At 42.8% G+C, this 24610-nt stretch overlaps 9 protein-coding genes across 9 annotated transcripts; 6 read left to right on the top strand and 3 right to left on the bottom strand.

Annotated features, from left to right (window-relative positions):
• Positions 1–240: 240 nt before the first annotated feature.
• Bfra_002231 (uncharacterized protein) lies at positions 241–726 on the top strand (the record flags this gene model as incomplete). Its single annotated transcript, XM_037332653.1, has 1 exon — positions 241–726. One exon carries the CDS (start codon positions 241–243, stop codon positions 724–726), a length of 486 nt encoding a protein of 161 aa, XP_037194781.1.
• A 57-nt stretch (positions 727–783) lies between these two features.
• On the top strand, positions 784–1107 carry Bfra_002230 (uncharacterized protein; the record flags this gene model as incomplete). Its single annotated transcript, XM_037332652.1, has 1 exon — positions 784–1107. The coding sequence occupies one exon, from the start codon at positions 784–786 to the stop codon at positions 1105–1107; it is 324 nt and encodes a 107-aa protein (XP_037194780.1).
• A 1811-nt stretch (positions 1108–2918) lies between these two features.
• On the bottom strand, positions 2919–3845 carry Bfra_002229 (uncharacterized protein; the record flags this gene model as incomplete). Its single annotated transcript, XM_037332651.1, has 2 exons — positions 2919–3226; positions 3281–3845. The coding sequence occupies 2 exons, from the start codon at positions 3843–3845 to the stop codon at positions 2919–2921; spliced, it is 873 nt and encodes a 290-aa protein (XP_037194779.1).
• A 2024-nt stretch (positions 3846–5869) lies between these two features.
• Positions 5870–8487, top strand: Bfra_002228 (putative alpha glucanase protein; the record flags this gene model as incomplete). The annotated part of the gene is made up of 7 exons (XM_037332650.1): positions 5870–6013; positions 6100–6522; positions 6570–6681; positions 6732–6766; positions 6817–7007; positions 7055–7780; positions 7842–8487. 7 exons carry the CDS (start codon positions 5870–5872, stop codon positions 8485–8487), a joined length of 2277 nt encoding a protein of 758 aa, XP_037194778.1.
• Positions 8488–9219: 732 nt separating this feature from the next.
• On the bottom strand, positions 9220–14682 carry Bfra_002227 (putative glycoside hydrolase family 3 protein; the record flags this gene model as incomplete). Its single annotated transcript, XM_037332649.1, has 16 exons — positions 9220–10065; positions 10121–10740; positions 10793–11415; positions 11468–11559; positions 11613–11669; positions 11734–11808; positions 12430–12519; positions 12612–12766; positions 12825–12902; positions 12955–13035; positions 13085–13515; positions 13568–13917; positions 13972–14126; positions 14177–14285; positions 14343–14447; positions 14500–14682. 16 exons carry the CDS (start codon positions 14680–14682, stop codon positions 9220–9222), a joined length of 4050 nt encoding a protein of 1349 aa, XP_037194777.1.
• A 498-nt stretch (positions 14683–15180) lies between these two features.
• Positions 15181–19675, top strand: Bfra_002226 (putative aldo keto reductase protein; the record flags this gene model as incomplete). Its single annotated transcript, XM_037332648.1, has 8 exons — positions 15181–16113; positions 16161–16331; positions 16384–17012; positions 17605–17985; positions 18061–18486; positions 18538–18809; positions 18859–19124; positions 19199–19675. 8 exons carry the CDS (start codon positions 15181–15183, stop codon positions 19673–19675), a joined length of 3555 nt encoding a protein of 1184 aa, XP_037194776.1.
• Positions 19676–20046: 371 nt separating this feature from the next.
• Bfra_002225 (uncharacterized protein) lies at positions 20047–20474 on the top strand (the record flags this gene model as incomplete). Its single annotated transcript, XM_037332647.1, has 2 exons — positions 20047–20227; positions 20290–20474. The coding sequence occupies 2 exons, from the start codon at positions 20047–20049 to the stop codon at positions 20472–20474; spliced, it is 366 nt and encodes a 121-aa protein (XP_037194775.1).
• Positions 20475–21332: 858 nt separating this feature from the next.
• Bfra_002224 (putative alpha mannanase protein) lies at positions 21333–22955 on the top strand (the record flags this gene model as incomplete). Its single annotated transcript, XM_037332646.1, has 1 exon — positions 21333–22955. The coding sequence occupies one exon, from the start codon at positions 21333–21335 to the stop codon at positions 22953–22955; it is 1623 nt and encodes a 540-aa protein (XP_037194774.1).
• Positions 22956–23241: 286 nt separating this feature from the next.
• Bfra_002223 (putative nitrilase protein) lies at positions 23242–24299 on the bottom strand (the record flags this gene model as incomplete). The annotated part of the gene is made up of 2 exons (XM_037332645.1): positions 23242–24084; positions 24144–24299. The coding sequence occupies 2 exons, from the start codon at positions 24297–24299 to the stop codon at positions 23242–23244; spliced, it is 999 nt and encodes a 332-aa protein (XP_037194773.1).
• Positions 24300–24610: the final 311 nt, after the last annotated feature.

The following is a 24610-nucleotide window of genomic DNA, read 5'->3' as shown; positions in this document are numbered from 1 at the left end:
TATCATTTCGTTATACCATTACTAAATTTATAGACTAACAAGTTTTAAAATTAGTATACAACCTTTTAAGAATTAATGAGATAAAAATAACAGAGATAGAATTATTGATTAGAATTTAAGGACTTTAATAGTATAATTTGTTTTGAATTATTTCGAAAACTAGAATTAGAATTCAATACAATATTGTCCTTCAAATCGTCATTATCTAAATTTCCCATTTCCGGCATACTTTCAACAGCCATGGAATTAAATTTGACTGTGCCAAGCTCTTCTATTCCACGCACAATAAGCTCAACTTCTGCCACTCCTAATACAAAATCGCCTGGGTTCCCAATCGGTAATGTAACTTTCCTAGCCGGAACATTGTCCGGCACCAAGTCAGGACTTTTCACCAGTCAGTATTTTTCTACAAGCTTCATTCTCTCTGGAACTACCATCATCTCTAACTCCACGGGGATCTCTTCTGTGATGATCGAGTCAACTTCCATGTCCAAAGCACCAGAAGCAACTATCTTATGGGCAACTTCCGTATCTATTAGCACAATTCAAGTCAGTGTATCCAAGAGTAGTAATAGTGGTAAACCATCTATTTCCCTCTCGTCATCACCACGAACTACTTCTGCCGCCGCACCTGTTCGCTCTTCAACAATTACTGTTCCATCAAGTCATGTTGCATCCACAACCACACCAGCTATTGAAACCACTACTTCGATCAATATGTTTTAAATGGATTTCTGGCATCAAATAGACAATAAAAAGAAGTCAACCGGAAACCTGTGGCACATGTATGTCAACAAATTGATAGATATCAACTCAAGTCACGTGGACTTATGTCAAACCAGTGGACTCGTTTCTGCTCAAGACCAAAACATCATAAGTCATGATCCTCTTCCAAATCCTATCACATATCCTGAAGGAAGTTTCGCTCTTCCCTCTCAAGGCGCAGGAGCTGGCTGCTACTATAAGGGGGACCGATCGGCTGTGGGTGATATTTTCTGTCCAGGTAAGCCGACCGTGTTCTGCCAGGGCAATGCGGGTGAAGCACCAGTCGTCTGTGATAGCAATACTAGTATTCACCCGATGGTTCTTTGCGGCTTGGAAAACTAGTTAGAGTTTCTCATCTTGCTTCATGACTCTCGAGCGATTAATTTCTCTCTCAATTTCCGTTTTTTTTTTGGATCTCAATTTTCCCTTAGTCAGTCTTATTTTCTCTTCATGTTGTTGAATTTCGAGCTAGCGTCATTCAATGTGGGGTTTATTTTGGTGCGAAGATGTTGCCGTTGAGATTTTATCTCTGTTTAATTTTTCTTCTCGAAGTTATGATGGTTGAAAATCATTACGATTAGTATGAAGCTTTTTGGGATCCGACTTCTTTTGTGGCATTACCTGTTTGATTAGAGTGGATTTTTTTTGTTTCTTCAATATACTTAAGCTAGACGACAATGCCGCAAAACCTTTTTAAATTGGTCGTTCTCTAAAGATTCTGTTACTGTCTAGTGTTCAAGTCATTTTCAACCAGGTTCCCGGGTAAATATATGTGTGCCGTCACTGACCCGATGGCAGGGCAGGGGCATAAGCTCCGCCTCGCTTATGAATAGTAAGTGTGTATTGCTTCTGTCGACTATATCTGTAAGACGACTAGAAGTACATTACTGACGTACTACATTGGCAGCTGCAGACAAAGCTTGATCAGAAGCAAATGGATGCTTGTCATAATCAGTAATTGACCCATTTTATAGTATTAGTGCATAGGTTGTGTGTATATATCCAAGAAATTGTGAGTTAGATCACGAAAATCATTGATATGATGTGATGATCATTGCAAGCCAAACTTGAGACTACAAAAGATAACTGTGTATCATATAGTCTCCTATACTTCCAAAAATTTATTGATACTCCGAAAAAGAATGTTTGTTTCGAATTTTGTTGTGGCGTGGATACATGATTTTATGTTTAATCTTGTGTATACGCACCCGTGGACACCAGAAGAAATCCTTACATGAACTGTGATGTATTATATCGAGGGGCCATATGAAGAAATGAGGATGTATAATGAATTTGCGAAGATAAGTGAAGTATCTCAGTATTGGAAAAAATTACAATGAATTATTCTTATTAGGCTGGCACTTGCGTGAATGAAGGTCAATTCGAGTCAATTTGTAAGTAAGTTGGGGCGAAGGGATGTGATACATCTGAGCTCTGGAAAAGTTATAGCCCGACTACAAAGTTGAAAGTTTTAGCTGAGCTGTTTTAAACGTGTTCCAGTGTTTATGCGGAAGAGAATGTGTCAAAATGAAAGACAGCTAAACTTTTCGATTCACCACCCAGAAATATAAAATAGAAATTTCCCTCAAACGCATCCTTCAGACGCAGTATTTAATCGTCTTCATTCTCTTTCTCTCTTTTTTCAGTGAAAAAATGTCAACGGAATGATAAGGAAAGTCATTAAAAGCATGGTGGATTGGACCATGTCGGCTATTATCTCTGATTCTAACAGGCCAGATACACCTCATCGGGGTTACAAATGATGCATATGCCTTCATAGACCCTCTTAAAAGTTCGGTACCTCAAAACCTAGAAGGAAACTGGAAGTCAGGAGTTGCTCTGATTTGAGTCAGCGAAAGAAGCATCATGGGTACGAGGATAGAATTTATCGTAAAGACAAATAATACCACTGCTCCGTCTATACTATACTATGAGTTTGTTCTAGTTTTCGCGATGCGGTAGGTTTGTAAAATATATTGCAAAGATTCTGGAGTAAATGTTCTGTGTGGTAGACAATATTATTCACCTGAACAGTGTTTGTGGCGGGAACCATTTTAGGAGAGACCCACTCTTTTCTTAATCGACCCAGTCGTGGCTGAAGTGATTTATAAAGCTTGAAAATCATTATGATTTACTTCATGATCCGCTTCTGCTTACACCAAAAATCCCATAGCACCCGTCACGAGCAATAATGCCCATCCACCAGGAACCAATCTATTTCCGGCTCCAGGAACACTATCAACCTCTTTGCTCCCACTAGTTACATTTTCCGCCCTCAGACAACTCAATTCAGCATGCGTGAACCCCGCCCCTCCATTGATATCAGCGCTCGGACTTTGAATCAGCATCATTGGCCAAATTCTCGTAACCGCTTCCTCGTAGAAGGTTAAGTTGGACGAATCATGGGGATCGCTGGATTCATACATCCATGCTGAACCATCAGTTTGATTTGATGTGATGTCTTTACAAGTTTATTAGCTTTCATTGATGATTTGAGAATGGGAGTGAGACATACTTTGAGCAACAGATCCAAGAAGTATTGATCCTGCACATTGACTTGGTATATCGTCAAACGACACACCCCCACAAGCACCAGTAGAATTCCTTGAGGTAGCTTTCGCTCGCGCATCTTGAACCGCAACAGTAAAATTACTTATACAATCGTCGGAATACAAGGCTGTGCAGTCTCCAGTATCATCTTGACCTTTCACCGTCACGTTCCTGGGTACATTTGTGAAGAGGACCACGCAAGTTTCCCACGAGGAATTGGCGGGGAAATCATTGTCTGAGGCGCTGAGTGATATCACCGTGTTCGTCACTGTTTGATTGCCAGTCCACGGGACTTCGGTGACGTTTATTTGTGTATCCCAGTTAACAAATGATAGGACCATGGGGGTATCGGATGCGTTGGCGCCGACTAAATGGCCACTGCCAGTAGCGTTGGGCTGTTGATTGTACTGTTCGAAGTAGGTGCCATTTTGTGAGGGGCCCGACCCCGTTCCGCTGCTAGCTGTAGAGTCGGATTGAGCACAAGTGAGAGGCACAAGGAGTGCGGTTATAAATGGTAGATATGGATACATCGTCAATATTGCTGGAGAGATATAAACATTTTCAAACAACTTTATATTTGTTACATATTGACAGTGATCTCCATCTTCATGTCATACCAAGATTGAAGCATTGCCTGGAAATGACGTTATTCAATCCTTAACCGACAACAAGTCAAATGAGGCTCAGTACAGCCAAGACGGATATCTAACCCGTAGGATTTGCTGCCTGAATTGCGATCAAGTCAGAGTAAGCTTCGAGTACTTGAAGTGGAAGTTGCTTGGATCAACGTCCTCATGTACCTGAAATATGCAACCCTACGTGGCTAAATCTCATGCTCATACAATGATCGGCATTCGTATTCTCGAATTCAGCCTGACATCCTACTGCATCGGGATTCGCCAAGCTTATCTTGACGTGAAATTGAATCATGCGGAGCGGCTCTCTAGCACCAAAAACAAGGATTCGCTTACCGCGCACGCTCACGACAATGGTCATCACGCTTGCACACGTGACTAAGGCTTGTGCACTGAGGATAAATACAACAACCTGAGGGACCTCGGGTACCTGGTTGTATTCCAGTATTTGATTTAAAAAAAAAGGAAAGGCTGCAGGTTTTCAAACTTGTGCAAATGTAGATGCTTATCAAAGGGAGACGACACTTGGAGATGATAAATGCTCGTGGATCACATGGCATCATCTATGCACGTGATCATCTGGGAGAAAAATCGGATGGTCTATGCGTCTTCTCGGAACTTTTAATTCGCCGGTCCCGATATTATGCTTTTCACTGCCTCCCGACAAATGCGACGTACCAAGTTTCATCAGCGGTATTTTGGGTGCTTGTTGTCGGACTGTAGTACACTCGATGCAGCCACCGTGATTTAAATACGATTCGAGATTCTATGACGTCTCTGATACTCTCAGTTTGAAGTGTTGCCGAAGTCTAATTCAAACTTTAAATCGGCCCGTCAAAATTGAGCTTGTGATCATCCGAGACATCATTCTCTTGTCAAAACATCACCTCGATGGCTTGCTTGAGTCCGATGACCTTGCTGGCGATATTCATCGAGGAATACAACTCTAGAAGCTATCACATTATGTTGTGAATGATTTCCCCGTATAAACACTGTGTTTCACACCCCACAATCTTGGAAGCGGGTTCCCCAGCGGGAATCTCGCCAAGGCTGATATATGGCCACACAGAAGAGCCACATTATTTCAGATTGGGATGCGTAGTAAATGTGTTCAGTGTACCATGTTTTATGCAGCTGTACCCTTATTTATGTAGGTGCAAAGGTTAATGTTGATATCGACAAGCTGACGGTATGGCTATTCGGAGGTTATCTCCCCGTGAGACTGGGACCTCATGTACGAAATTCTCCGATCGTTTAGCTAATAGAAAAAGCTTAAAGCCACCCCAACTTCTGTTCTAGCCGTCTCATTGAGTGCTCGCGGTTGGTACACATGATGCGTCTTCTGTCTTCTAGTCCATAACTTGCCACTTTTTATGATTTCATAGAACATCTGCTCTTTTTGGAGGTCCGTGGCATTCTAGGACTTCGTGCTGGAAACGCGCGTTTGAATTTTTCAAAGTTTAACATCGATTAAAATGCCAAGAATACGATGTAGTCTTTCATTTTCGCTATTTAGTACCCTATTATATGGCGCAAGAAAAGAAGTCGCGTGCTGTCGGTTATTCGTTAGATTATTCACGGTGCTACACAGAATTCATGACCATATCAGTTCACCTAATGGTGGTGAAGCGTCTGATATGTCTACCTTTAGCGTGTCGATTCAATATGATGGTGAATAACTCCCTGTGCTCTCGTGGACACCTCTACAATCACCGAGGAGTTGCAATTTCGGTTCATGTAGATTGCCGTCATTATGCGAGAACACATTTGGATTACAAAAGGAGCTGCTCCTGTCCTTCTCACCATTCGATTATACATCTACTCCACCCATAACATACCTTCCTAACAAGCAAAGTCAATCACCAAATTACATCTTTTCATAACTTTACTCAGAATACTCAACGGCACTGAGAAACACGATGGTCTCGGCCAATTATTTCTGGAAGGCGATTCTGCTGATATTCGCTGCAACTTTTGCTATTGCAGCTCCAACATCCCATCATGCATGTTCTCTCGAGCCAAAAGAGTCGTCTAATGGCAGACTTGTCTTCTGTCATTTCATGGTACGTAGAGTTCAAAGTTCTCTTCGAGACTTCTTCTTGGTCGGGCGGCATTACTTATCTTATTGGCTGACTAACATATGATTTAGATTGGTATTGTAGGTGAACGTGTTGGCCCTCAAGATTACGACTCGGACATGCAGCGTGCTAAGGCCCTCGGTATCGATGCCTTTGCTCTCAATATTGGAGTCGACCCATATACGGATACTCAACTCGCCTTTGCATATCAATCTGCCGCGAATAATGGGATGAAAGTTTTTATTTCCTTTGACTTTAACTGGTGGAATCCGTCAAGTCAGGCAACACAGATTGGACAAATGATTGCAAGATATGCAGCTTTACCAGCGCAACTTTTCGTTGAGGGCAAGGCATTTGCTTCCTCATTTGCTGGTGATCAGCTTGATATTGCTGCGTTAAGAGCTGGAGCGGGTATTCCAATTTTCTTCGCTCCCAACTTTCATCCAGAGATGGGAACAAACTTCGGAACTATTGACGGTGCTTTAAATTGGCTGGTGAGTACTTACTCTTCCCCATTCGAAGCCAATCTAATCTTCTTTAGGGATGGCCCAATGATGGAAACAACAAGGCGCCTACTCCTGGTCATAACGTCACTGTTGAAGCCGGTGACGCGGCTTATATCGAAGCGCTAGCTGGAAAGCCCTATATCGCACGTATGTATAGTCAGTTCTATTTGAGAAATAGAAGTTAATATTATTGCTAGCGGTTTCGCCTTGGTTCAGCACTCATTTTGGACCAGTAAGTTTACCCTATTGATAAAATCAAGCATGATACTAACATTTCTGAAGGAAGTACCTTACAGCAAGAACTGGATCTTCCCATCCGACCTCTTATGGTTTAATCGTTGGAACGAAATTCTGACTCTTGGACCACAATACATCGAGATTGTGACTTGGAATGACTATGGCGAGTCCCACTATATTGGTCCTCTAGATTCATTACATTTCGACGATGGGAACTCAAAATGGGTCAACGATATGTAAGTACGGTTTCCTGTTTCGAGACTAATAAGTACTGACATTGAAGGCCTCATGATGGTTGGTTAGATATGGCTAAGCCATACATTGCTGCATACCACGCGGGTGATTCTTCTCCAAACAAGTACATCACCTCCGACCAACTTATTTATTGGTATCGACCCAATCTACGAACTCTTGATTGCGATGCTACAGATACCACGATGGTACCTGCTAATAATGCTAGTGGAAACTACTTTCAGGGTCGACCAAACGGCTGGGAAGACATGCAGGACTCAGTATTTGTCGTTGCGATGCTTACAGAGCCAGGAATTGTTACAGTAATGTCCGGAGATAATGTTCAACAGTTCAATGCACCAGCTGGAGCTTCAGCGTACCAAGTCGATATGCAAGTCGGCAAGCAACAATTCTTCCTTCAGCGTGGTACTGAGATTTTATTGGAATCTGTTAGTCGTCATGACGTCACAGATGTTTGCATTTGTGGTATTTATAACTTCAACGCATATGTCGGAACTGTACCAGATAATGTAGCTGGTCCGCTTCTTCACGATGGATTGGCGTCTTTGACAGCTGGACTTCATGTTAGTACATGTAGCGCAGCTCCATCATTGCCTACTGGTTTCATCAGGCCAACAACGACACCGCCTGGTGGAGGAATTCCTGTTCCACCTACTACAACCAAGCCTTCGACTACAGCGCCACCAACTACTAGTCCACCTACTACTACTCCCCCAGTCACGACTCCACCTACCACTACTAAGCCTTCCACAACTACGTAAGTGTTTTTCCTTACTATTTCTTTTATTGATCCTCGGTATCTAACATGCAAACAATAGCACAAGCTCCACGACCTCATCTCTCCCATCCGGGACATGCGTCGCGGGAATCGGAGCTGAAAATTTCATCGGCTTGTGTCAATTCTCATGCAATTTCGGTTACTGCCCATCTCCATGTAAATGCACTAGCTACGCTGCAACTGGCAATGTCGCTCCTCCAGTGACTAACACACCTGGCTATCCTCTCGCTGGCGAAGATCCTTCAGCCTACTCCGGTTTGTGCGATTTCACTTGTAACCACGGTTATTGTCCACCTACAGCTTGTACTTATAACAAGGACGGCTCTCCCATCTCATCCCCTGCTCCTGCACCAGCCCCCACAACAATTATAACTTCTACCATTTCCACCTCCACCACCACAACGAAGACGAGCGCACCACCACCAGCTCCAACCGGAACCAAATATTGTGTCGAAGGAACTGGGCCCGGAAATTATCTTGGTCTATGTGAATTCAGTTGCATGTATTCTTATTGTCCCCCAGGGCCATGTACATGTACCAAGTATGCAGATACACCTATCCAAGCACCTCCAGCCAACAGTCCACCGGGAAGACCATTACCCGGTGAGGATGATAGCTACTTGGGTCTTTGCAGTTTCACTTGTAATCATGGGTATTGCCCTCCTACTGCTTGTGCTTCTGGTTAAGCAAGAGTGGTCTGAGCGGTTGAGGGTTCGGATTCTCGGGTGGAGATCACAAGGAGCAGTAGGTTGCTACGATTATGATTCTTATGATATACGATTATGGATAGGGCGTTAGGGTTTGTTTCCGGATTTCAAGGAATTGTACACTTATGGGAAGGGAGGCTCCGTGGTGCCTATATACATGCGAAAGGACACGGAGATTTATACATATACATAGTATGAACATAGGAACTAGTGAACTTAATCATACATACTTCTGTGAAGTATTCATTCGCGATAGTTTTAGGTCTACAGAAGTAGGATTTATGATAATGACCCCAATACAAACAATTCATACATTAAAATAATTGCCTTTTTTGAACGATGTGGAACGCCGTCATTCGATTCATTCAATTCATTCGATTCATTCAATTCATTCAATTCATTCAATTCATTCTCGGAACGAATGTATATACTCCTATAAAGTATTTATCCGCGATAGTTTTAGATATTAAGGGATCCGATTTTTTGAGGAAAGGCAAAGTATGCGGGCATCAAAATGTATATTATGCCATTGTGAGAATCATGTAATTCATTAAAATGAGTGTCGTTCGAACTACAAGAACAATAATGTTATTCTCTTATAAGCTCAAAGGTCTTTTGGCACGGGTTCAGATCATAGTTATGTAGACGCCTCAAGCATCCACATTCTATGCAGTCCGCGCCCCCTGCCTCTTTCTGCTTCTTTGTAGCATATCATAACTCTATTCTAGCACCCACTTCTTGCACCTTGATACTTTCCTTCTTCTCAGGCCAACTATCCAAAAGTGCCTCCTCCCCTGTCAAGGTGAAAGTCCACTCATCCTTGCCATCAATATCAACCACGACTTTATAATCACCCGGATATAGAATTAAATCTCCATTCCAATTTCCCCTTGCCAAGCTCGCAAGATTCAAACTGACTTCCGCAGTTGCATCCGCACCTCCAGTAATATCATGAAGTCTGGTATATGCAACCAATGATTTTTTAGGATATGGTGCTGGTCCAAAGGTTCCATTCAAGAAGAAGAGAGCCACGTAATCTGATGTTGCGGTACCGGTGTTAGAGACGGTGATAGGAATTGTGAGGAAAGGTGTCAGATCTTTATAATTCGATGCATTTGCGAGTAATTCAGAAATTTCAAAAGTATTGTTAGATGATGGGGGAGTAATTTTGACGTCAAATGTCGTGTATTGCAATCCATATCCGTATTCGAAAGCGGGCGTTCCGTCGTACCATTTGTAAGTTCTTCCGGGGTTGAATCTGCTAGGTTGTAGGTTCATATCGGTCATCTTGACTTGGTCCACGTAGTTGCTGGGATACTGGGTAATTGGTAAACGACCTGCGGGTGCCGTTTTTCCGGTGAGAATGTTGAAGACAGCGGTTCCACCATCTTGACCAGGGTAACCGGCCCAAAGTAGTGCATCTACTCCAGTATCTGAGAGGATGGAGGAGGAGTCTACCATGCAGCCCATTTGGGAGACGATGAGGGGAGTAGAGAGGTTGGCAAGCTGATTAATTAGAGATAGTTGGGTTGAAGGCCAGGAGATGTATGTTCGGTCCTATCACCAATAATGTTAGTTGAATGAAGCCGTCTGTACTTTCTGTGGCACATACTATCTCCTCTGCCTCGATGGAATTATCTATTCCACCAAAATATATGACAAGATCAGCGCTTTGTGCAGCAGATAAAGCTGCTGAGAATTCTGTTGTATTTTGAGATTCGATATCTGCACCCTGTACATACGTAACTTTGAATCCTGCATTCTGTGCTGCAATCAATGGAGAACGTAAGTATGGAGCTGTACCATAGTAATTCCCCTGCATTTGTTTCGTGGCATTAGCCAATGGCCCAATCAATGCCACATTCGTGATATTTGATGTCAGTGGAAGCAGTCCGTCATTTTTGAGTAGAACAATTCCTTCTTCCGCTGCCTGCAGTGCGAGTTGTTGAGCGGCGGGTGTGGAAACGTTATCCCAGTTAAGTTGGCGATAAGGCTGAATAGATGGTGAATCAAAGTATCCGAGCCGAACTAGCGACGCATAGCGGCGGGTGAGGGATCTGTCAAGTGTGGATATATTGTAGAGACCTTGTTCATATGCTGATTCTAAGTAGGTTGGCCAGAAATTACCACAATCGAGATCCGTCCCTGCATTTAGTGCATCTGCGGCTGATTGCTCGGGAGCTAATGTGTAATTGTGAGAATCCCAGATAAATTGGAGGGCACCACAGTCGCCTAATATGATTAGTATTTCTGGACCTGTATGAGAAGTGAGAGTTTGGCATACCAGTTACCCACTGGTCTTCTTCCGTCCATCCCCAGTGTTCCCTCAGAAGTGTTTGCAACAACCAATCATCCGCACATGTGGGGACCCCATTCACTGCGTTATAACTACACATAACGCTCTGAACATTTGAATCTCTGGCACACTGCTGAAATGGAGGCAGATAATAATCTCTAAGATCCTGAGATTTGATAATAGCATCAAATCCATATCTTATAACTCCATCACTTTCCTCAAGATCATAACCTGCAAAATGTTTGCAAGTCGCCACTCCTTTCTTGTAGGGTAGATCATCGAGTCCACCTTGAAGTCCAGTTATGAGAGCATTCACATAGCTAGAAGTATGAAATGGATCTTCGCCAGGAGTTTCTTGACCACGGCCCCATCGAGGATCTTTGTAAGGGTTGATGTTGGGAGTCCAAAAGTTAAGGCCAAATCTATTAACATTGTTGAAAGCTCTTGCTTCTGTAGAGACCTGAGTGGCTACTTTGTGAATTAAGTCATCGTCGAATGCAGCTCCCATCAATATTGGTTGAGGAAACGACGTCGAGTAAGAGAAATTTGAACCAGCAGCTGCAAAAGTGGTCCCAGGACTACGAGCGATGCCATGTAGTGCTTCATTCCACCTATTTAAATGTCTATTAGCAGGATAATAGAGGAAATCTTAACAAGACTTACCATTCGTATGATGGAAGCCCTATCCTTGGAACTCCAGGGCTTGTATTCCCCGTATTGTTGACTTTCTCGGCGAAGGTAAATAATGATATCAGCTAAGAAATGTCAATATGACGAGACCTGTGACACATTCATGACTTCTACCTACCGCTGCAGCTCTTGTGTATGGGTCTGAACTCGTATCACATACTGTGTTATTGGCCAACTAGCTCGTCATTTGTAAGTAAACGCACATCGTAGAATGAATTTTGTTGGAACTCGGTACTAACAGGACCGTTCACACAGTCTGGGAAGTTATCTGCAACAACACCAGTGATTCCAATGGTCCCCAATAGTTTAGAGGTCTTCATGATGCACGAAACAATAATGATTGAATTAAGAAACAGAATGAGTGCTTGTAGGATAAATATTTCACTTTTAGATGAGACGATCGAAAGTATATATGTTCCAAGGTCACCTGATTTGGTGTTGTCAAATCGAAGATTGTTTTCATCGACAGTGGAGATATTGAGGAGAACGTAGTATTCAGCCTAAATACGACCGGTAATGCAAGTAACACTGGATGATATGCCGAAACAATTCCCGTTTGCCAGTTGCGTATACAAATTCACAAAGAATGTTCCGCGCACGAAGTGTGGGGGAGTGCGGGGAGAATCTGCATTATGACGATCAATTCTGCACCTCAACTAATTAGAGGACGGCTATGCATCTCTAAGGCACCGGTGAGTTGTCTAGTACCAGCAGGGGGTGTATTTTACCGGCGGCCGCCAGATAATTAGTAGACGGATATCATTCGGGTAAACGATGAATAAGAATGCATTATCAAAGTCCTGTTCAGAGAGCATGTCTGAAAGCGCATGGGCCCACCAAATCATCTCAACTTCGAAACATAAACTTCAGTCTTGGGACAGAAGAGCATAAGTCTGTTGGCATTGATACAGTTGAAGATTTTCAATTGCATAAACCATACTGGGAGTACGGAAAGCATGATCAAACGAGAAGTTAATCAGTTTGTTGTCAAGAAGTGAAGGCAAGGAACAATGTCCACCAGATATCTTTCATTATCAACTTAAACTATAAATGCAGGAAATAGAGGATATATTATGGGTACTACGCAGAAAAAGTTTTCGCGACAAGGTTAGAAAACTTTATTCCACAGTCTTTTCGCGAGACTTTGGTCCTCTTTCATGAGCTCGGATGTATACTTCCATCTGCGTATTGACTCTAGCTCGGCTTCAAAGTGTATGCTCTCTAGTGGAATGATTTTTGATTTGAGGAAAATCTTGAAAAACACATAAAGAACTACGAATAATTGACTTGATTAGCATGTGTATTAATGTGAGATTTGAAAGAAGCGTACCGAAAAAGATTGCAATATTAATATAATATGTCAAGAACCCAGAAGCAGTGAAATTCCCGGGGAAAAATACCGCATACCCTAAGCATTTCGTTAGCAAAAAAGTAACCGTTATTCAAGATGATAACCTTACCAGAGAAAAGCACAATCAGAAAGACCATAAATCCTGTGATCCATGCCACGTAAGGCTGGAAGGGGCCCTTGTAAGGCAAAGCTACAACAACATTAGTAAATGAGATGAAGGCTGGAGAGATATCTCTTACAATCTCGAGAAATACCCTGCTGCTTCAGGGCATAGAAAAACCTGAGATATGTAACTTCAATGACGACCCATCCAATCAGTCCCGCCACCGTAGTAATGTTTACAAACCACCCAAACACAACAGATGCCTGGTTACTAACGACCATGTACACAAGAGGTGATGGGAGGACACTCAGACCAACGGCATACCACGGGGTCCCAAATCGATTGCACCTCATAAAGATCTTTGGAGCATGACCATCTGCACTTAAACCATAAAGTGTACGAGACGCCAGAAAGATACAAGCAGATCCACTACTGATAGCAGATGTACAGACCACAGCGTTAATTATAGATGGCAGAACCTTGATTCCAGCGGCTTTAAAAGCAATAACAAATGGAGATGAGGCAGCTGTTCCGGTAGAAACAGATAGAGCTTCACTATCGTATGGACTAAGAATTGTTAGTCAAGTAAAGTGTAAAACGGGACAGAAAAATGACCTACACAATCATTCCTACTATTAAGATGCTCAAAACATAAAAGAAGAAGACACGGAAAAATGTCTTCTTCGTGGCTTCTGGGATTATCTTTCGGGGATTTCCTGTTTCAGTACCCGAAAGTGCCACTACTTGAACATTGCCATAACTAAAGGCAGCGCTAATGAGAGAGGACCAGAACGCCAGAAATCGCCCTGTGTTGCCACTGACTAGATATTCATTGAATGCCCCTGGAGATTTCCAATAAGTGAACCCTAGTCGTTCTCCTTTTGGTCCCCCACCAAGATCAACGACTAGTCCTGCAATAATCAAACCAATGATGAGAGCAATCTTCATGGAAGCGAAAATGACTTCGGACTAAGAAACCAAGATTAGTTCAAACACAATAAGCGAACAGTTCAGAGGTCTTACTTCACCATACATTCGCACACCACAGAAATTGAGGCATACTATCACGACCAAGAACACAGTAATCCAAACCGCTGGATTTGTGGTCGAATCCCAGAATTGAATGAGTGTCGCAGCTGCACTTAGTTCCGCCGGCACTGAGATAGCCATTGTGTACCCTAAGTCAAGTAAGCCGAAGTCCCTTGAGAATTAAGATATCGGAGCTTACAAAAGTTCCATCCAGTCGCGGCTCCTAGAGCAGGCTCTACAAATGCCGTAGCATGACGCACGAACCCACCAGTCACTGGCATGAACGCAGTGATCTCTCCAGTCGTATACTATCATTTGATCAATCACCAACTTCCCATTGCTATAAAAGAATTTGGAACTCTTACGCTAACCCCTGCGGTCACAAATCCCATGAAAATGTATGCAAGCCATGCACCAGCGGGACCAGCTTGAGCGATTGTAGCCCCGGAACTCAGAAACAGGCCTGTTCCCTGATTCATATCATTAGTACGCAGTTCTTTGATCTTGTTGAGAATGACCTACGATCATACCAGCGATAGCTATCATATTGATATGGCGCCCCTTCATGTTCCTTTTCAATTCTTCCCCAGCAGGAACATTTTCAGTGGAGCCCATTTCGGTGTCGACATCAGTCTCTGGATGAGAAAACACTTCAGACTTCATCATGTATTTTGGATCCACGGATCCAGTCGAGTTTGAAGTCATGAGTAAAAATCAAACAATGAGTTATCCTCAATTAGAAGGATAGTACAGGAAATTATACTGATGTCAAGGGGCCTCAATCGACATAATATATCACTCCAGGGTTTAAGAACCCCTTCGACACCAGATACCGCATATTGAAACAGGTATAGTCGATGTACATTAGGAACCTGCAGTATCTTGAAATCCATGGATTTGACAAGATAAGCAGGACGTAAAGATCGGGGTTCAAACGTGATAGGCAAATTGTCGGGGATTATTAAGACCCCGTGCAATACAGCACTAATTATTTCAGGGGTATTTAGCGTGTTCGGTGTTCAAGACGATAAGGCATCTCCCCACCAAGATCTGTCGATAACTTTCAAATATGCACGTCTTCGCGATGAATTATGTGAAGATTGGGGGCGAAATATGGAGAGTGGGCAAATCGTTGAGGGGTCTATATACTCTGAAGCAGACAGTTCGGTTTGAGCACAACAAGACTTTTCAATTACAATTCAGATGAAGACTCTCAACGATCAATCAATCGAATTTCCCTTCATTGCACCACATTTGGGCAATATGGATACTGAACACAATGCTGCGAAGTCTCCAGCGAAAGCTGCTCATGTTAATATGATGACAGACTGCATCATTGCAAATATGCCAGTGGAAGGTCTACGATCAATACTCCGAGGTCTTTTAGGAGAAAATACTTCGAATACAGCCGGTCTCACCAAACTTGCATCAAAGTATCTTGCAAACACAAAGCCATCATCCATACCGGAACTCTTCAGCACATCTGGCGGATCACCACAACCAACTTCAGATCTTCAACGAATTCAGAGTCGATATAGATGTCTGATGGGCTGTGGATTTGGATTCGAAAGTGTGGAACTCCTTACTAGCGTCATACATCAAATACATAATTTGGAGTGGGATGATAGAACTACAGAAGGAGAGGAGTTCTTGGATATTCTAGCAACTATCGATGGGGATATAGTACAGTCAATAACAGCTGTACAAAAATTACTTCTTACCAGTTCAGGAATGCGCCCCATGTATACCGAAGATTCCAAGACTATTGCTACATTACGAGAAGTACTACATGCCTGCAGAAGTATCGCTATTGCCCGCGGGCAAGATTTCCCCTTTGACCGTGGGCTTTGTTGTCTCGAAAAACTGATTGAAGGAACTGGCAGCGAAATTCAACCTTTACAGAGGAATGAAATCCGTCGGACAAATGGATTTCAATCATCGAAAAGTGCATTAGAATCATTTCAATTGGGACCGGCTGAAGTACCCAGAATGTTTATGGGACTCTGGCAATTCTCTAGTCCTGCTTGGGGGACTGCTTCTAGATCGAAGATTGATCGTCATTTTAGGAAGCATGTCGATTCCGGGCTTATTGCATATGATATGGCTGATCATTATGGTGATGCCGAAGTGACATTCGTAAGTTAGATGCCGTTAGTGCAAGCTAGCCTACTAACATATTTTAGGGGCAATTCCGATCGGGACAAGAAGACTCCGAGAAGATATACTGTGCGACGAAATGGGCGGTCTTTGAACCTATTCAAGTAACAAAAGAAGTTGTAGATGCAAATATTTCAGAGCGTCTCACTGCGATAAACTCTACAAGCGTGGAATTGCTCCAATTTCATTGGCAAGATGTAAGTACACTATGGCAAGGTTTGACCATGAATATACTGACAAATCATTTAGTACAACGATCACCAGTATGTAGAAGCAGCGCGATTGATAGAGATGCATCCCAATGTCCAAAGCCTGGGTCTCTGCAATTTCGACTCAGATCACATGTGCGAAATTTTGGAAAGCGGTGTCAAGGCAGTCTCAAACCAAGTTCAGTTCTCTTTGATAGATCTGAGACCCACTTTTAAGATGGCTAAAAGTTGTAGGAAACATAACGTTAAGCTGCTCACTTATGGCTCGTTATGTGGCGGGTTTTTAGCTGATAAATGGGTGGGAAAACCTGCTCCCAATCTTTTTGACGAGAACATGACTCCAAGTCATCGGAAATATTTCGAAATGATCAACATATGGGGAGGATGGATTCTTTTTCAAGAATTATTAAACATTCTGGCAAAAATTGGATCCAAGCATAACGTTTCTGTTTCGAGTGCGGCGATAAGATGGGTGTTGGACCACGATTATGTCGGGGCTGTAATTATAGGCGCAAGAATGGGGATCAGCGAGCACATCGATGAAAATCTCAAAGCTTTCTCATTCATTCTCGACGTAGAAGATAAAGAGGCGATACAAAATGTATTAGATAGGTCAAGAGCTAAAGATATCTTCGAAGCGATGGGAGATTGTGGAGCGGAATATAGACAGTAAACTCAAAATAAAAGTAAATTGGAACTTTCACCGCCTGAGCAACTGCACTCTCGGGGTTACAGCCCGAAAAGAGAAGAGGCGAAATTTGTACAAAGGTGGGGGGACATGAAAGCAGGCTAGGGGCTAGGTCACTGATAAGCTATCTGACTATCTTCTATCTTCCCCGGACATTAGTCTGGCACATTGCATCCTAGAATCTAGATTCGTTTATATGTATTCGAATTGCCTGAAAAGGCGTTTCTCCTTTTAATCAATGCTATACCAACAAATTGTTCGAGAACAATGTCTTTGTCGTCATCTGTAATTCCTGGCAATTCTAGTTCAAAACTAAGTAGGTAAGTTACATTCAAGCAGACCTTTCAGTTTTTGATAATGACAACAAACCTGAAGTCAAATAGCATGTTTGACATGCCGGAGTGTAAAATTAAAGTGTAAAAGCACTTCGCTCGATGAGAAATGTGAGCGATGCAAACGAAAGGCGCTTGAATGTATCTTCGAGCAGCATCAAAGAGGGAGAAAGCCTGGAACAAAGTATTTAAATATTACTGAGATGCAGTACGACATGATTTATGTACTAATTATCTCTAGGATAAGACGAAAACCTCAGAGGTCAAATGCACAAATTGAAAACGGAAGTATTGCCGAGTCATTAAATCAACCTCCGTCTGCAACACGTCTTCGTGGTGAGATGGAACGACAAACGCCTCCAAACGCCACATCAAGTGGCATATTAGATACATCTCCACCTCAAACTGCACAATCCTGGGGTAGCGAAGGGTTACAACAAGTTGGAATACTAAGTAGGGAAGCACAATTTGGGAAATTCTCTCTAGAGAATATCCTTTCTGTGCCGGATGTTCTGAGGCCTCACCCTCCACCGAGGTCACCAACACCAAGTGCAGACAGCTTCAATGATCCGATTACATGTAACATGCTTAGTTTTCCTGTTGCACTTGGTTTATTCGATAGGTAAGATTCAATGATTCGAAATTCTTATAAGATGGAACTATGAGGAAAATTGTCTGTGAATCTGACATGGTATAGTTTTATGCGTTGTCTAAATCCATATATCTGTCAACTAGACCCTAAACTCCATACATTTGATTACGTTCGCCAACGTTCATCATTCCTCCTCACTGCGATTCTTTCAGCCTCTTCTAAAGCTTTTCACCCCGCGCTTCATCCCACACTCAGGTCGCATACCGAAAATCTACTCGGAAGGGTATTTACCCGGGGAGCTAAGTCCACAGAGATTGTTCAAGCAATATTAATCTTTACTTATTGGAAAGAACCAGCTGAGATACGCACTTGGCTACTCGTTGGCTATGCTATTCGCATGTGTATTGAGCTTGGGTGGCATGAGCTGAAACCGGTGACACAAAAGCCGCGAACCTCAAGCGATGAATTAAGCATTAGGGAATCTAGAAATATTGAGAGAACATGGCTAGTCCTGTTTGTTTATGACAGAAGGTTGGTCTCTATTACACTCTGCACCCGACGATATTCTCTAACAGATCGAAGTTTGAGCTTGCAACTCGATAAACCTTGGATGATAGACCAAAACAATCTGATATCTAAAGCAACCGAATGGTACCAAGAAGAATACGCTGTACCTGGTGGAGATTTGCTTCTCTCGGCGTTCGTCTGTCTACGTTTAATCAGTGCCGAGTTTCTCGAGCTTTCGTCATCGACTAAATCAGATTCTCAAAATTTTCGGCCAGAAATTTTGTCTAAACTCTTAAACACCGAGCTTAACACCTGGGAGAAGGATTGGTTACCCAAATTTGACGATGGTATGTTACATACTTTCCTAATATCTGGCCTGTCGCTAAGTTTCCACAGAAATGGTCGCACCTCCTCAGCAATTCCTTGTCAATTTCTATGGCTTACATCTCCGCCTCCTTCTCAACTCATATACTTTGCAACAATCCCTCAAAGCTGCAAAGAAAGGATCTGCAGTGTCGAAATCGGCACTGTGGCAATGTTCGTCAAGCGCAATCGGCATGTTGGAGAATATATCGAAAGTCATTGGACCTCTCAAACAGCTCTATTTTGTACAGGACTCTGTTCATGTGATGACAGCTTATGCCGCCATATTCCTCATTAAGGTAGGTACATCCATTTATTGTCGAAAAGTTTTGAAGGTTTTACCGTGTCTGAAATTAACAACTGATAATTGCAGTTGCTCCTATCTCTTCCCAAAATTTTACGCTCAGATCTCGAGACTCAATCATTACAAGCAATTCTCCTCTCTTCTGATACCTTTTCAGAGCAATGCGCCACACAAATGACGGGCTGCGCAATGCAAGCACGATTCTTAAAAAATCTCGTGGGGAAATACCATAGATTGAAATCCCATGCTAGCAATCAAGTCCGAGATCACGGTGTTCATTCGCATCAACCCGACATTCCAACTTCACTAGGAAGCCTTCATAATCGAATGAACACCGATGTGGGTACAAGCCACCAGGTCCCCAGACCCCTTCAACCCTATCAGGATACTGGGGAATTGACAGACACAACTTCGATAAATGGGAGCACGCCGGATTTCAGCACGGATTTATTACATGATAAGGAAATCTGGGATGGGTTGTTGACCGATGCTGGCTTTTGGATGAACGAGGGGAATCTTTTATCCGATAACAGTCTTCCTCGTTAAGTTGACAAAGTGTGTTGACTCGTATCGTAATTCGATCTGCAATCAGCATTCCAGATGTCACTATCTCCATTATCGGTGTTCAAAAGTGGGGGATCCGTCACATCGTGCGGGGAACCTGGAATAATGATTGTTTATCGTAGAACGCCGATAGTATTCGGTCACTCAGCGGATTATTGTGTTGACAGATCGTGGGAACCTTGTTGTTTGGTGAGGTTAGATATCAAGGCTGTATTCCCGAAGATACATCTAGATCTACTCTTACCCGGAAGTAAGGTTACACCCTCCCAGCCAATCTTCAAATCCTAGCCTACTACCACCACTACACATACAACACCTTTTGGCGATCTCTACTTCTGAGCTCAACCATAAAAATGGCGACGACATCTTCAACCCCGATTGATGATTCCTTTCAACTTTTCGATCTCCGTGTCGAAGTTATCTGTCCTCCCTCCTCCAAAATTCTCTGTGGTGCCAAGGAAGGTGATCATTTTAGTCTGGAGGGAGAAATGTTATATTTACCACCTGGTCAAGGAATCAGCATTTACAGCTTATGTTAGTTCCTTCATTCATGAACTTCCTACCAATAGATTAGGCCAAAGCTAACAAGCCCATAGCATCGGTTCTCCCTCTATTAGCGGCAAAGCAACGCTTCACTCATTCCAATGATTGGATGACCACAGACGGATTGATAGCATGTCCAGATCCAAATTGTGGGAGTCAGTTGAAGATCACAAGAACGGGATTAAGGACGTTTAAACATGGGGAAACTACGGTCGTGGGATTGGAGGGGAATATTTGAGAGATCTGGAGTTAAAGAATGTTTGTACAGCTAAGAACCACAAGAAAAACAAGTTGGTCTCATAATAGCAAAATCACTTTCCTAGGTAGTTAGCCGAAGGAGGAAGTTGTCAATGAATCTTCAGACAAGAACTCAATAATTTGCCGATTAGCAAGAAGTAGTAAGATGAACAGTCGAGGAAGCCTGTGTTGGGCATGAATGATATGATTAACACGAAAATGTGCTCTTGTCTCTTAATCTCCACTACACAGCAGGTCAACGGAACTTCATCACTTGTATCTCAGACAATGGAGATGCCTCAGTAAGCTGGCCACTCGAACGATTTCAAGCGATATCTGAGATCAACCAATCGGAAAAGTTTTACCCTCTTTCCTGATTGCATTATATGGGAGTATCTAAAAAGAAGCGACAAAGCATTGAGTGTTTTGAGTATCCAATCATGTAGCTTGCTAGTTCTTCGTTAAAAATACAATTTTCAATCGAACAGTGTATCTGCTTTATATATATCTAGAGAAAAATAACATCAATTCGTTAAGAGTGATTTATTTAATTGTAACCATATAATAAGTCGTGATTGCAATTTTGTTAATCGAGGAACTCTATTCACGTGCCATTGAGCCATCATTAATGTGGCGCAATGACATTTGAGTAAAATCCAGTGCAGCGTACCCGAGCGTACCTGCCCGCATTCCAAGCACTGTTTGCAACGCAGCTAAGATACATGGCAATTGCGATACAGTAAATCTATGTGGCATTCTGTAAATAAAAGATAAGTTACAAGCTCTTTAATTTCTGTTGTAATTCTTCCGTGTTCTACAAATATTATTCCAAACTGTCAAAACAATATTACCAATCACTATGAAACGATTCGTGAAGAAGAGCATCAGGAAAGTCAAAGAAAAGATTAAGAGGCCTAAGCAAGATGCTACCCCGCATCAGCAACAGTCTAAGAGCTTTGAGCAAACAGATGAAATGACTACAGAGCAACAACAGTCTACGATCCCTGAGCAAGCAGATGAAATGACTACAGAGCAGCAACAGTCTATGATCCCCGAGCAAGCAGATGAAATGACTACAGAGCAGCAACAGTCTATGATCCCTGAACAAACTGTCGAAATGACTACAGAGCAGCAACTCCGGGAATTACATGTTCAGCAAAATGTGGAACACGTTGACGAGCCTCGTGATGATGACTTGGAGCGATTTCAGGCACAATTACCCCCTCCGGACCCGTCTAAACCGGCTATCTCGTCATTCTTCCGAAGTGAATCATACGTGTTCGATGCAAAGAACGCCGAGACTGAATCTGGAGCTCTAGCTGAGGAAACCTTCCAATACTTTTACTGCAGGGAAAAACATCAATTCCAGGGCAAAGTAGAGCACGAAAGTACTCTGGGGAAAGGGAATGATTTCGCATATGTCTTATGGCCTGTCTCGATCATGCTCCATGCAGCTGCCGATTGTCTTTCGCCTTCGAGAATAAATCAAGTCGCCTTAGTGCAGCAGGAATACTGGAACAAGGACTATCATGCATTTTGTGCTTGGAAGATGTTCCTTGGAAATGAAGACATCTACTATGATGATAACGCTCACGTTGTTCAAGCTTTAGTATCGTCGTATGAAGTTACGGGACAGCTCGAGTTTTTACTACAAGCCAAGGACGTTCTGGAGTGTTTTATTATGCCATTTGCGGAGAAAGAATCAGGTGGTATTGCATGGCATCTCTCAAACAAGAAGGTTCGAGCTGCTTGCTCAGTTGGCCCAGCTGCTATATCGGCCTTGAGAATAAGAGCTTTACCGTCAACTCATGTCATTGAGACTCACGATAAAGCTGAATCTTATCTTAGATTTGCCACAATCTTATTGACTTGGCTTCAGGTGAACTTGCAAGATCCAAAAGATAAACTCATCTGGGATCAATTGAAAATAAATGAAGATGGATCCAAGGAAATCGAACGTATGAAATGGTCATATAATAGTGGATTCGCCATTCATGGATTCACACTATTGTACGAAGCTACCAACGATCGTAGATATCTGTCAACGGCAATAGAAATCGCAGAAGCAGCAATGAATCCTGAGGGCGCACTTTTCGATCACTGTAATCCAGATCCATCTCAAAGAATGCTTTCAGATGGATCCTTTTTTTTACATCATCTTGTGGATGGATATCTTGCTCTTTCAAAGCATGCACACACTAAGAAACTTGGAAATGAAATTGTTCGTATCGCTAATTGGGGAAAGGAGTTTATGAGGGACAAGGAAGATTCGTTGTACTATCGCGGTAGCCGTCCCTACACAATTTCCTCTAAGCATGCACACCAGTTCTACAAGAAATTTGGTGTTGGAAAAAGTGGAGAGCAAAATATGCAAGAAAGGGACAAAGACGGAAATCTGTGCAAGACTATGATTGGGTGCGCAAGCTGGGCAAGGATAATTCATGTTGCGGAAATCGTTGAAGCAAGCATCGCTAAGAACTGAGCAGGCGAGGCTACTGTAGATGGGAAAGCTAACGAGGGTATGAGGGAAACGACTGATGCTATGCATATCTGAGGTTCTCTGGTGAGAGGAAGTATAGATTCAATCACTCGATGTATGATAAAAGAACAATACAAACATTAACATTATAATCAAAGTTGCTAAAACTAATGTTTCAAGTAATCCAAACTTCAGTCTTACATGTCAGTGTTTGAATCCAATTGGAAGACCTCTCGCTATGAGCAACCAACAATTCATTGATACTGAATTCCCACATGCTCCTAACTTCCTACTCCGTCGTGGGTCTGAGGTTTATAGAAGCCCCACTTGCCAGGATTTCATCATCCGGCCATGTTGGACTTCTATCAACGTCCAACTTCAATATTTCAGGACGTTTATAATGTCCACTAGCATCAATCCAAACTTTCACGCCCCCTAATTCCTCATAGTCGATCTCTGCCTTCAAGAACTTCTCCTCAACTCCCGTATGTGGACCCGCCAACACAGCACAAAAAGGATGAATAATCGCACTCCATCCCCCACCCTTCTTAACGAGATCCTGCGGTCCAAGATTTTTCTCCATCCATTCCAGGGTCCCATCGTCGACATAATTACTCGCGCAAATGACCCATACTTGTGCTGTAAACGCATGATTTTTCATTAATGCTTCAATCTGAATGTTGGCTACCGATTCAAAACCCGATACAGTGCTAAGAGCTGCCCATGCTGCGGCGTGAATCTCTTGTCGATCTTCGATTAATGCTTGACGTGCGTTGTTCATTGCATTTTCCCAGCATGCAAGTCCCCCTATTCGACCAACGCTGCTTGGCCATACTTTTAAGGTGTGACCGCTTCCTTGTGCCCAGAGCGTGCGCTCAGCGTGCGTAGGCTGAATCTTTCTATGGACTCCGAGGAGAGTACCGTCGGTATCGATAAACGCTTGCGAATTGAATAAAGTGTGACCTCCTTCCACACGCTCTGATATTCCGATCGAAACAGCTATGTTTAGTTCGGCACAGAGATGCATGATAGGAAGGAGATCACCGCCTGTTCTTCCGACGACTACACTTTCGTCCGCATATTGAGCTTGTGCGTCGACGCATTTGAGAGGTGGGTGGGTATGAATGAAGTACTGTTTGCAAGATTCTGTGTCAGTTCGAGCAGCAAATGAAATGCATCGGAAGGGTTTACTGGATATCCAGGAACAAATGTCTCGGGAAATACTAGCAATTCAATTTCTTGCTCTTTGCCTTCCTGGATTAGTTTTAGAACCTTGTCAATACTGCCTTTCTTATCCATGAACACTGGAGCGGCATGAACCGCTGCGGCAATGACCTTCTTTCCCATTTTACATGTGATTGCGTTCGTAAGACGTCAAAACAGGAATGGAAGAATAAATAAGACTAAGAAATGTTTTGACTCTGTAGAGTGTCTTTATATGGGCTTCTACGCACTCCTCAAACCCTCTCCCATATCTCAGCATCCAAAATTACACAGCACTTAATATACCGGGAGTAATACATCCTGAATGGTGATGGCAGTAACATAATTTATGCTTAGAGGTTCCACGTCGTACCTCCCCGCATTTCCCCTCACCTGCCCCGCACGTAGGGTTACATCAACGAACGAGTATCATACGACTGTAGTTCGGCTTCGTT

The sequence above is a fragment of the Botrytis fragariae genome (genome assembly GCF_013461495.1).
Source record: "Botrytis fragariae strain BVB16 chromosome Unknown tig00000012, whole genome shotgun sequence".
In the NCBI taxonomy this organism is placed as follows: Eukaryota; Fungi; Ascomycota; class Leotiomycetes; order Helotiales; family Sclerotiniaceae; genus Botrytis; species Botrytis fragariae.
The sequence above is the reverse complement of the archived record's forward strand: the minus strand, read 5'-3'. Positions and strand labels throughout refer to the sequence as shown.